This window comes from Microtus pennsylvanicus, chromosome X (assembly GCF_037038515.1).
Source record: "Microtus pennsylvanicus isolate mMicPen1 chromosome X, mMicPen1.hap1, whole genome shotgun sequence".
In the NCBI taxonomy this organism is placed as follows: Eukaryota; Metazoa; Chordata; class Mammalia; order Rodentia; family Cricetidae; genus Microtus; species Microtus pennsylvanicus.
The window spans coordinates 41,669,591-41,682,447 of NC_134601.1; the positions used below are offsets into that span (position 1 = coordinate 41,669,591).

At 39.1% G+C, this 12,857-nt stretch overlaps 1 protein-coding gene across 4 annotated transcripts in view; it reads left to right on the top strand.

Annotated features, from left to right (window-relative positions):
• Positions 1-6,372: 6,372 nt before the first annotated feature.
• Chrdl1 (chordin like 1) overlaps positions 6,373-12,857 on the top strand; it is a 112,758-nt gene continuing 106,273 nt past the window's right edge. For 3 of the 4 annotated variants that reach the window (XM_075957475.1, XM_075957476.1, XM_075957477.1), the window contains exons 1-2: positions 6,435-6,658; positions 10,288-10,436. In XM_075957475.1, the coding sequence (XP_075813590.1) occupies positions 6,507-6,658; positions 10,288-10,436 (301 nt within the window). In that variant the 5' untranslated portion in view covers positions 6,435-6,506. Of the gene's footprint in view, positions 6,659-10,287; positions 10,437-12,857 lie in introns of all 4 variants that reach the window. The other variant, XM_075957478.1, reaches the window with a different exon arrangement.

Here is a 12,857-nt window from a genome sequence, read left to right on the forward strand (position 1 = left end):
CCATGTTTGCCTTTCTGGGTCTGGGTTACCTCACTCAGAATGATTTTTTTCCTAGTTTCATCTATTTGCCTTCAAATTTCCTGATATCATTATTCTTTTCCTTTAAGAATACCTATGCATAGTTTTTTATTTCTTTTACATACCAACCATAGCTTCCCCTCCCTTCTCTCCTCCTGTTCCCTCTCCCACCTCCCTTCTACCTTCCTCCCATCCACTCCTCCTCCATCTCCATTCAGATGGGTAAGGTCTTCCTTGGGAAGATGTCATTGTTTTTAACAGCTGAGTAAAACTCCATTGTATAAATGTACCACATTTTTTTTATCCATTCTTTGGTTGAAGGGCATCTAGGTTGTTTCCAGGTTCTGGCTATTTATATGAACATAGTTAAGCAACTGTAGTTGTGAGGATGATTGAGCATCCTTTGGGTATATTCTCAAGAGTGGTATTGCTGGGTCTTGAGGTACATTGATTCTCAATTTTCTGAGATATTGATTTCAAAGTGACTGTACATGTTTTCACTTCCACCAGCAATGGAGGAGTGCACCCCTTGCTCCCCATTCTCTCAAGCATAAGTTGTCATTTGTAGATTAGAACATCTTACTAATTGCACTTATAAATTCTAGCAATGAACATATGAAAACTGAACTTAAAAAAATAACATTCAGTATTAGTCAAGATATGTGTGTGTGTATATATATATGTATATATATATATATGTATATATATATGAGATTTGCGCTGGCATGTGCAAGGCACTAATGAATGAAGAAAAAGGAAACCAGCATAATTTCTTACTACATTGTAAACATTATCCTTACATACACAGGCAAATGTGGTGTAATTTTGTAGGCTCAGGGATCGCACAAAAAAGAAAATTGAATGGGATAATAGGTAAATTAGTGTGAGCTTACACACACTAACAATAATAGTGAGTAATAGAATGAATATTTGTGAGCTATTATTTATAGACAATGTATATTGTATAGATTCATGTATATTGTTACAAATTCAAACTATATTTGTTATATTGAATATTCTCCTATTTTTGTTTACAATATTTGCACACCTATACAAAGGTTATTTGTTGTATTGTATGTATGCATGTTTCTACCACTGTTTAAGACATTTTGTATATTGATACAATTTTGGGATATATTTATAATATCATATTATACATTTCTACATTACATTAGATTGAAGATACTTATACATTGTTTATGTTTTGAGGCCATTGTCCTCATTTTCTGCACAGTTGTTTAAAGATTGTTTAATATTCTGATATGAAGTTTTAGTCTTTAAGTTATACAGGTATTATAGGTCAATAGTCATCCATGTTTATCATACTTATAGTTAGACTAATCAGGCTCTTTAGATATATAGAGATTGTATTCTGCATAGATAGGTAATCTTCAACCACTTCAAAGAACTATAAAATATGGCATTTAAATAACTTAGGGTTCTGTTGACATGAGACACGATTGCTCCTGGCAATACTGATCTATTCCTGAAAGAATGTTGAGCACCAAAGACACTCACTCGTAGTCTAGTTTCTTCTTGACAAAACTGATCTTTAGGCAAGGAACTGCCCATGCCTCGATAACTAACAAAATGCATGATGTCTGGACTGGACAAGCAGGATACAAGAAAAAAAGACTGCCAAACCTTGCCAAGACAGGGTAAGATGGTTTTGAAAAGTTTCCTGCCTCTGAAAATGGTCTATCAGTTACTCTAGGCCTTAGCCAAAGTTGTTTTCTCCAATGTTGCAAATGAGACTTTGGATGATTGCCCAGGTAGCCATTTGTCTCTGCCATCTACTTCACGTTTTAGAAGTTGCCTGATTGCACTTCCTGCGCCTCAAGTAATATTATCTCCCTTCTCAGGCCTTCAATGGGGTCGAAGACTAGATAGTCGTAGTTACTTTTCTCTTATGACTTATCCAAGCCATTTCTAATACAAGATTTAGACTCCTTAGGATAAAATAATTATTGAAACATTTAGCATATGTTTCTTGTTTAATATTGTTTATGCTGGTTGTAATTCTAATTTTTATACTTGATATCTGTTCTTTTTTAGGTTTTTCAAGAAAGGGTTTCTCTGATATCTGTTCTTATTGTATATAATTTTATATTGGGTTTGGAACTCTCTTATTTAAACAAAAGGGGGAGGTAATGAGGAACATTCTTCAGCCAATGACCTTTGAGAGGCTGGACCAGGTTGGGCATGGCCTTGAGTACCAAAAAGAGCATGGGTCTCCTGCTTGCTTTATCTCTCCCTGCTTGTCACACCTAGATGTTGGATTCTTTTCCTGTTCCCCGCTGTGATCTTTATTGTTAATAAAGAACCCTTTAATATACCCTATTTGGAACTAGTATGGGATTCTTTTATTCGTGTTCCTCCCCATTTGACACATTTCTCTTCATCTATACTCTATGAAAGAAATCTCTCTTTACAGCTCATGAAAACCATTACAAAAAATGACAACTGGACACAATGCAGATATCAACAGATTGTGAAGAGCCTAGCCTCAACAGATATATCTATTCTTGCATCTATTACTTAGTACATCTTGGAAGAGGGGGAAGAAAGATTGCAAGAAATGACTACATAAACAAGCTTTGAACAGTAGCAATACCTACAGTCTTGCTAACATAGTGTAAAATGTTATTGGGACTCACCCCTAGAAAAACAACTAAAGAGAGCTAACAGCTTCTGGGAGAATTACCCTCTCCCAGGGATAAGTCCCATTATTAGTTATTCAATGCAGAGTGACAAGCCTTGAACCCATACACACACAAACAACAAAAGTGAACTTAACAAGATATATATATATATATATACATATATGTGTGCGTGCATGTACATATATATGTACGTAACAACAATGAAGAAAAAGGAATTATCACCTTGAAAATGGAGAGACATGGAAGGGGTTTCAGTGAGGGTAACTGGATAGGGGTGGAGAGACTCTTCACATCAAGCTCAGAACTCCATATATATATATTCTCAAATACACCTCCACACATGTGAGTGCACATACATGAAAACACACACACATATAAGCATATATATGTATATATTATACACATATACCACACATACACATCCTTATAAGAAACCCATTTTATCTGTAAAAGCCTACGAAAAGAGAATGAAAGACAAGCTAAAAACTAGGAGAAAATATTCACAGAGATAGATATACAAATGTCAAATAAGCACATGACAGGATGATAGATATCATTAGACATTAAAGTCAGCTGTCATGATGCATAACTGTGATTTTAATGCTTTGAAAATTAAAGCAAAAAGATAATAAGTTTGAGGTTAGACTGAGCAACAAATGGGGCTAAATCTTAAAACAACAAAAAGACAAAAATATCATTAGATATTAGGGAAATACAATTAAAACCAACATTAGATATAAGAACACATCTACTAGAATAAATAAGTAAAAATAATAGCAGCAGGAGAAACACACATAATCTGTATCTCACACACACTGGCAATGGGCATATTTAAAAAAAAAGTAAAGTTGCTCTAAAAAGAATTAGGCAGTTCTTATACAATTATATGTGCAGCTGCCAAACAAACAAGAATTTCACTCTTGGCCATTTATCCTAGAGCAATTTAATGCTCTTTATACGAACATTGTAGAAAAATATTTGTAGCAAATTTTTGTAATAACATAAAATTAAAATCAGCCCTTCAATGAGTGATCACACAGATTTAACCATATTGTAGAATATTGTGCAATCATAAGAGAATCAGGCTATTGGTAGGTAGAATAAGTTGAATTTTCTTCTAGTGGATAATCTTAGGGAAAAATTTGCTTCCAAAATATTACATACTGTCTGATCCCATGTAATATTCTTCAGTGATGAAATTATTGACACGAAGAAGAGTTTCTTTTTGCCAAAGGTAGGTGTAGGAGGGAAGACAATGGATGTGGCTAAAGTAATGACAGAATCACTGTGGTGGTGGCAGCATTCTATATCTTGACTGTGGTGGTGGTGGTGGTGATATGAATCTGCAGATATAAAATTTCATAGAATTGCATACCAGATAAATAACTACCTTTAAAACTGTTGAAACAGAGTAAGGTAAAGGGATGTCAAAATGCCAATTTTGGACTGTGATGATAACTATAGTAATGCATGATATTTAGTATGAGGGGAAAGTAGGTGATTCTAGATTCTTCTGAATAAGTTTTTACAACTGAAAATGAATCAACAATCATATAAAAAACAATAAGTCTAAAATGAGTATGAGATTATTTGTGATCCCATTTCTATTTGCTAAATAAAGAAAATAGAGTGTGTAGATAGCAATCAGCTTAAGTTGGAAAAGAATTGGTAGAAAGGCTACATTTAAACCAGAGCTAAAACAAGGACCACAGCATTTATACCAATAAAGAATTGCTCAGGGAATTACGGCAGCCACATTTACTGCTGCCAAAAAATGTATAAACGATCTTGAGTGGATTCAATAGAACTAATTAAGTAGAACCAATTGACAATGATAACTTGCTTTAAGCCACTAAGTGTGGGGATATTTTATCAAGCAGTAATCTAGATACTATATCAACCAGCAAGAGTGAGTGGTTTCAGCCAGCTAGATGAGGTTTTAAATCTTGGTGAGTCCATTTATTTCAAATGCTAGGATCCATGACTGTCCTGTTTCTTGAAACCAATTTTCCTGAATATGCCTGTAAACATGTTGGACGGGATGATCAGAGCTGGAGCACTATTACAAAGGAAATTGAACAACCAGTTCTAGCCCTTGAAGAACTCTGTTTAGTGATACAAAATATCAGCATATTAAATGGCACAGAAACAGTTATAAGGCAACAAATCTCCAAGTTCAAGCTAATTTACTACAGCCAAATTGAATGCACGTGGCAACGTATGGCTACAGACGTATGGCTACAAAATGGAGCTAGACATTTTAAGCCCCCAAGGCAACATCTCAGAAAGGGCATCTCTCTTTTGTTAACAATGAAGTAAACATCTCCAGCAATGCCAGGCCTGGTTGAATGATATTAATGCTTAACTAGGTAGAAAAAGAAGGCTTCCTTCCAGGGACAATTATTCTTGTCTCCATTTTCATTTGTTCCTTGCTCCCAATATGTGGATTTTGTTTGTTTGCTTGCTTGCTTTTGGCTAACCACAATTTCATAGAGCATCAATTGTATTTCCATCTATAGAATGGAGATAATAAAGTGCAGTTAGTTAAGAAACAGGATAGATAAACTAGAATTTCATATATGTCATTTACTAGCTGTGTGACTACATCTAGCATCGATCCACTGCTAGTATCAGTTTCCAGTTCTGTGAATGAAGAAGATGATCTGAATGGCACTGAAGGTCCCCAACACCTCATAATTGAGGCCACTGATAGTTTAGATGATAAGAAAAATATGAGTGTTTTAAATAGTAATATTGATGTAGTACACTGAAGGCACACTTGAAGCCATAAAGCAGAGCACAGATGTTTAGAATATCAGTATTATTCAGTTCATGGACAAAACACCCTTCATCTCTCCTCTAAATTTTGTCGCTCAAAGTACAAATGGGTACTGTCTGTCAAAAATATGCTTCAGCGAGTTTTCGAGGATTCTGACGAGTCTTTATAACTGTATCACAGAAACACACATCAGTAGTAGTGTGTCTGGGAGCTCCGGAAACATTCCTCAGCGGTGCTAATTGGAATTTTTGAAAATCAAGTCCTTAGTCCAATATGAAGTCTTCAGGTCTGCTGAAACAGCTGTGGTGATAGATCACTTCAAGTTGTTTTTCCGCATGGATTGAGAGTTTGATCTCTTTGTGTCAGAAGCAAGATTTCTTGAGTCCTCAGTCTCTTCCGCCTTATCTCTTATCCTCATCACCCCCTTAAAAACATCAAGCTTTTGTCACTTGACAAAGTAAAGCTATGAGAAATGGCTAGAAATGATGTGTCTTAGGTCATTACTGCTGAGGTCCCTTCAACTTGCACACAGACCTCAGGCTCAGAAACAGACCAGGTGCAGAGACCTCATGAAAGAAGGTGCGGGGCATCTAGGCAGAGGAGCCATGGATAGCCAGAGTTTGGGGTCTTCAGGACATTTATCAGGAGTGGGGAGCTCTTCAGAGCATCCAATGCAGAGGAGGAGAACGGGCTGCAGAAGATGTGCGGTCCCTTTAAGACCCCAACGCTCTACTAGCCAAAGGAGGGGTGTGTGGTGGGGGCGCTGCGTGATGGGAAAGTGCCGGCTGAGCCTCACACTTTCTCCCCGTTTTGTAACTTTCAGGTCTGGGGTGTAGGAATAAAGCCCTTTGCCCGGCCCAAGAAGGAGTGCGTGCTAGCAGAGACTGGGCTGCTCGCTGGAGGACTTCCCGCCAGCGCCAGGCTGCCCGGCCAAGTGGGGAGCGGACAGGCGGGCGGGCAGGTGGCCCCGGGCCGCCGCGCCCGCGCCTTGGCTCTGCCCCCTGGAGCCAAGCGAGCCTCTGCTCCCTCGTGGTGCGAGGGCGGTGATGTTTTTCCTCCCACCCACTTCTGAGTCCCCCCTCCCCCCTCGCGCGCTCTCAAGCTCTCGCCACAACCTGCGAGCCCCAGACCTCGGAGGAGCGCCCCAGGGAACTCAGAGCGTGTGCAAGCGTGGCAGACGGAGGAAGCCAGTGCCCAGGTCAGTAAGCAGTGCCCTGCCGCCTTTCACCCCACCCTTGCCTTGCTTTCCAACCTTTCACAGGTGGGGTGCATTCTGTTGGCTGGAACTATCCCTAGACGTTCCCACAGGGCACCTTGAACTCTGTGACTTGCCATCCCAACCAGTTCTATGGTCTTGCTGATGGAATAAAGGTAGAACCCTAGATACCCCATGAGACACACTCGGGACTGGGGATTTGAACCTGCAACTTGCTGCTCCCTGTTTGGCCCGAATTTCTCCTTGCTCTGGTACTTCTTAGACTTCCAAAGGCGGTACAGGCACTCTGTGCCAAGTACCTACAGGGTCTATACTTTGCTTTATGACTACATGTGTGCAGGAAAGAGGGTATTGCTCCTTTAGTGAAGTGCTGTGAACTGATTCACAGTAAGTTAAAGAAACAGGGTGGGTGAAGGAGAAGCTCCCGTCTTTTCTGGGCATCCTACACACACACACACACACACACACACACACACACACACACACACACACACCGTTTGTTTTTTTTCTCTCCAGACCCAGACCTCTGGGATCAGAGTTTGAGGCACTAGGCTCAGGAAACAAAATAGAATTGCTTGATTTCAGGGCCTGGAAAGCCTACCTTCCAGCCCTGCCACTAACTCAACCCTGATTTCCTTCTCTCTCTCTCTCTGCAGCCCCCTGAGTTTGAAGGTTTAATTGTATGGAATAAAATGCAATTCTAGATTGGAAGGCGTTTTATAAGCCAAAACCCAAGGTGTTCTTAGTCGTAAGCAGTGATGAAGGCCTGACTCTGAAAAGAGATACCTTGGACTCACACTCTCATCTCTGTTGGGTAACCCAGCAGGAGTTAACTGAGCTTCTGTTTTTGGGTGGTAGTGTGACCAGAGGATTTCAGCAGATGGACAAGGACGGGAGTCTCCAGTGTCTTTCTTATTGCTTGTCAGAAAGAACTTTGCTACCCAAGGGGATACCCCTCAGATGATATTGACTGAAATTACAAGGTCGGTCAAGCTTCGCCCTGAGCCTTAGACACTGTCAGGTGTGAGGAGCTGCCTGACAACTATGTATTGGTTGACTTTTCTTTAGGGATGCCTCTGAGTCTGCTCTGCTCAGGAGATCTGTTTTGGGAGCGGACCCAGATGGTCTTGCAGTTACAGCTGAGCACAGAGCAATTGGTCTCTTTGCTCGAAGCAGATGAACAGTGTGAACCCCCGTTTCCTAGAGGCACCTCAATAGATGCAGTTCCCTGGGTGTCTGACACATTTCTCCATCTCTTGGAAAGCCCACACACTCCCCCCACCCCATCCTTGCCGCCAGGGTTGTTTGCAGGATTTTGCTTTCTTTGTTCCTTTCTTCTTGGGTCCTGGATCTTCTGTCCCCACCCTAACCCGGCAGTGGTTCAATTCTAAGTAACCTGTCAAAGAACCATTGCAAGTTCAATAGCACAGCAGTCTGCGTGAAGCAGAGAGTTAACGCAGAAATAACTCCAGTTAACTGGGTCAAAGTATAATTTGAAAAATTAGGGACATTTGGGCTCTTTGCAGGAATAAGAATCCAGTGATTCCTGAGTGATGCTTATGTTTCTTGCTGTAGTCCCAACAAATGTCTCCTACAACCCCTGCTCCCAAATTGAAAGGTAAAGGAATAAAGAGAAATAGAATAAATGAAGAGCCCTGGAGAGGGAACCCTTCTCAGTTCATATTTCTGCACAAAATACAAAGGCAAGACTTCAGGATCTTGTAAATCTTAAGTGAATATTTATGAAACGATTCCTTTTCTGATGTGCTCCATCACCTCCTGGGAGGCCACATAGATGACAGGAATGCCAAAAGAGATTAATTGCTCTCTACTCACCAACTTTCCTGTTTGCTCATAACATTAGTTGAGACCCAAAAAAAGCAAAAATTCTAAGGGCCATTTTCTTGCCAACTTGAGTTATGAAGCAATGCTACTGTTCACCAAATCGCCCAACCATTGTACAAGAAAAACAACCCCGTTGATTCTTGCATGGGGAGACTCAAAAGCCATGGTTTCAGAAGTACCTCCTGAGAGCCATATATGATTGTGATAAATTAGATTTCAACAGTTAAAAATCTTTGTCTTTGGGAGGCTTGGAGGTCCAGGAAAAACTCTGTTGAGGTGGATGGCTGTGTAAAAGTGTTAATAAAAATGCTTTGTTTCAGAGGGATCTAGTAACCCTCAACGTGATGTTCTGAATGACTGAAAGTGGATTGGAAACATACAGAACAGACGAAAGCATTAAAATTGAGGCTTCAGTAAGGCTGGGAATGTGCTCGAGGAAAATTTGAACCTTTCATAATATACTAAGAGAGCTGAGAAAGAAAGTAGATGGGTGCTACAAATAGGCCTAACAGCACAAATAATTCTCTAGGATCAGTTTGTTCTCAGGTGTGCATGTATTCGTAATCTGCATTTTTTTTTTACAAACTATCCCTGTGTAGCCCTACTGGCCTTGAACTTGGAGTGATCCTCGTGCCTACTGGGAATGTAAGCATGCACCACGAGGCTGGGCTGGGCCGAAACAATGGATTTTTTAATGATCGTGACAGTTTCATAAGCATTTAAAGTAAAAGCTGTGACATCCACTTTAGAGCCCAAAGAGATTCAGTTCTCTAAAATGAACATCTACATTGGATTCTCTGAAAACACTACGGTGTTTAAGTTCCTACTTAGGATTAACCACTAATTGAATGCAATGCTTCTAGAAGATTTAAATATTTTCCAATAGCTTGTTGGAAGAATTTTGTAAACTCCAAAGTCCAAGGAACTAGTCGTGACAGGATGTGAGCAAATTTCTGTGTTTTAAGTCTTCAAAAGCTGAAGATTTCAATCCTTCCCACCAATGCCTATTTTTAAAGAATTGTGGTTGTTTTAACAGCCTCTTGCATGGTGGGACAAATTGAATGAATCATTGTTGAAATTTGCTTATTTTCTTTTAAAATTACCCATTTTACATTTCCTTTCACAATGGACTTCATGGAAAGGAATATGTCTGCACTATTCTAAGCAATGAAACTTCTCAGATGTTGGATTGCATCCATTATTGAATTACATCTACCTTTTCCAACATAAGCACTCATAGTGAAGATTCTTTTAGATCTCCTAGAAGATACAAGAGAAACAGTGATCGAGGAAGGACCCTTAAAGTGTTAATGATAACATTAGTCTGGAGCTAACTAAGACTAGTAAGCTTGCATTTCAGAAATCATTGCAGGCGAATGCTCGCTACTTGAACATTGTTTGCTGAAACTGCCCTTTTATAAGCTATAGCTTCACGGTTCTCTCTCTCTACCCACCAACAATAAAATGTCCTGAGAAATCAATTTTAATTTCTTTAGAAAAGATTTCAAATTTTCTATTTCTATGACTTGCTTGTAAGGATTTAGCCTCAGTGTTGGACAGGAATATGTACTCATCTCATGTGAATTTCCTTCCATAATCTTTACAAGACAGAAGAGGCAAGTCCTTTGTCTTCTGCAAACAATGCCTGCACTCCGGTACATTCTACAACATTTTTTTTTCTAGTAAGTTAGAAACCTAAGTGTCACTCATGCCATCAATTCAAAGGGATCTATTTTTATTACTTCTTTCTGCTTTCTTCTCAACAGGTTTAGTCCATCACTCCTCGGAGTCTCTGAATTGCATTTTGCAGTAGTTCAAAGAAGAAAAAAGTGGAAAATGGGAGGCTTGAAATATATAGTCTCCTTGTTTTTGTTCTTTATTTTCCTAGAAGGAAGCAAAACAGAGCAAGTAAAACGTAAGTGTCTTGCATTTAAAAAATATCTCAAATCATCACATCTCTTTGAACCCGTGCTCATAATCTGTGGGGATTATGACTAGCTCAAATGTGGCCATGGTGCTATTCTATGAGAAAAAAGTAACTGTTACTGATTTATGCATGAATTGATAAAATAATGAGAGCTTTGAATCAGGCCAACTAAACTTGAGGCTGTTTTTCTGATTATCATATAGTTTTCATCTCAAAAAACACATGACACATTTCCACTTTCCTGTTCTCAACTGTACAAATATTCCATTTTACGTAACTCTAAAAATATCTGACAGATGATCTGGATTTTTTCCCATTTTCAAACTCTTCAGTGAAAGTTTTAGTTTATGGAAAAGAGTAAAACAAAAACAAAACAAAAAAGCAAAGAAAGGCAGGCCTTGCATATCCCTAATACTGAAAATCAATGTAAAAACTGGGTTCAAACCCAGTGATGAAATTTAGCTTCCAAGAACTGTTAGGAAATTAGAAGTCATTTATTGAAAGGAATGTCCACACAAACCCAAGGAATAGTTCTAGAAAATCAGCGATGCATATGGGCTAACACATTAGAGGAAACAGAGGTGGCAAGAGCTCTCTCTCTCTCTCTCTCTCTCTCTCTCTCTCTCTCTCTCTCTCTCTCTCTCTGTGTGTGTGTGTGTGTGTGTGTGTGTGAGAGAGAGAGAGAGAGAGAGAGAGAGAGAGAGAGAGAGAGAGAGAGAGAAGTGTAATTATCTCCCCAAAACACACATACTTGCCGTCACCGACTTATCTGTTCTTATTACAAGCTCTCTGCTGCATTTGAACAATGTACACCTCAACTTCTTGTGGCCACTTAGAGCCATTTCTGAGGTGTATGCTAGCTCTAAATTTGAGGGGGGAAATGAGCTTTGATTCCTTTTAGAGCTACATAGAAAAAAAGAAGGAAGAAGAAGGACAAAGTGGAATTGGTCCAACGGGGGCATATTCTGTTCTCCACTGAACTTATTCATGAGAAAGAACTGCAAATGTTCTTGGTAGGAGCTGTAGCAGCATCTGAATCCCATCACTTAAACATTTATCTCTTCTATATGTAGAACTAAATATGGCAGGCAGAAGGCTTGTTCGCGTGGAGGGCAGAACCAAGCCTCTATTATCATTAAGAGCGTTTCTGGCCCGCAATGATTTATACAGCCAGCACTCTTCTTCCTAGGAGAAAAAGTGCATTTGATAAGCAACTTAATCATCAGTGATCTGTAGTGCTATCTAGCATGACTGAGGCACAAATGGAAGACAATTCGGGGGCAGGCTGTGAAAGGAAACTTGAATCAGCCTCTCCCCTTGTACTTCTCATCTTACTCACTTTCCCGGCCATCACAGAGTAGTCCCTATCAGCATAATTTCCTCTTATTTAAGTGCATGTGATAGAAATGTCTGTTCCTTCTTAAATCCGTTCACAATCAGTGGGGAATAAAAATTCCTGGCCTCTTAGAAAGACACTTCCCTTATAGCCTGTGTTGCTGATGGCCTCATGGGGGATATTGTAACTCTCAATAGACCATCTCTTCTTGGAGGTCTTCCATACTTACAAAGTATTGAGGAATATTATCCATAAAACTTGGAGCTTTGTTGACAAAGCAAAGAAAGAAGATTTATGAGCCCTGAACCGATACTCTCTAATGTTTCCTTGTGTCTATTTGGTCCCAAGCCTTTTAATATTTGGTTGGTGTCACAGTAATTATGTAAAGACACTGGTTTTGATCTAATATTTCAGATTGTAGTTAGATGGTGAGGCCACCATAGTGGTCATTCTTTACTGCCATTTCACCTGGCTGCACCCAAACCAAAATACGCGAAGTATAATCTTTACTAAAAGAGGAAATCTTGTAGTGTATGCTTCATGTATGATTCACACATGTGAGTGTTCATGCACAGACATTTATATTGATGCTTTAACAACAAGTTAGGAACAGTGGAAATAACAATTCAATGGAAAATGTTCCATAGATGATCCAATTACTGTATTACAAATTCATCTCTGTGAAAAATTGGTAGCCCTATAATTTTTTTTTAAATTATACCTCAGAAAGATAAGTATATACATGCTATCCATCCAGGTCATGTCAAAACATTTCTTAACAACAATGTCTTATCTTTTTAATGCCTAGATGTCAAAACATTTCTTAACAACGTCTTATCTTTTTAATGCCTACGTCATTTTCAACTGCATGTATGTTCCATTGTTTAACTAACCAGCCTCCTACTTGTGGTGTATATGTTGCTTTTAGTTTTTGACGTTACAAATTAAGGGTATTAGTGAAACCCTTCAGATGCTAATGGATGTAGTTGTGAAGAATTTTTAGTTAAAGGGTATTTTCTGTTTTGATCTGGATAACTGCTGTCAAATTGCTCTTCATTAAGTTGCTGCTACCT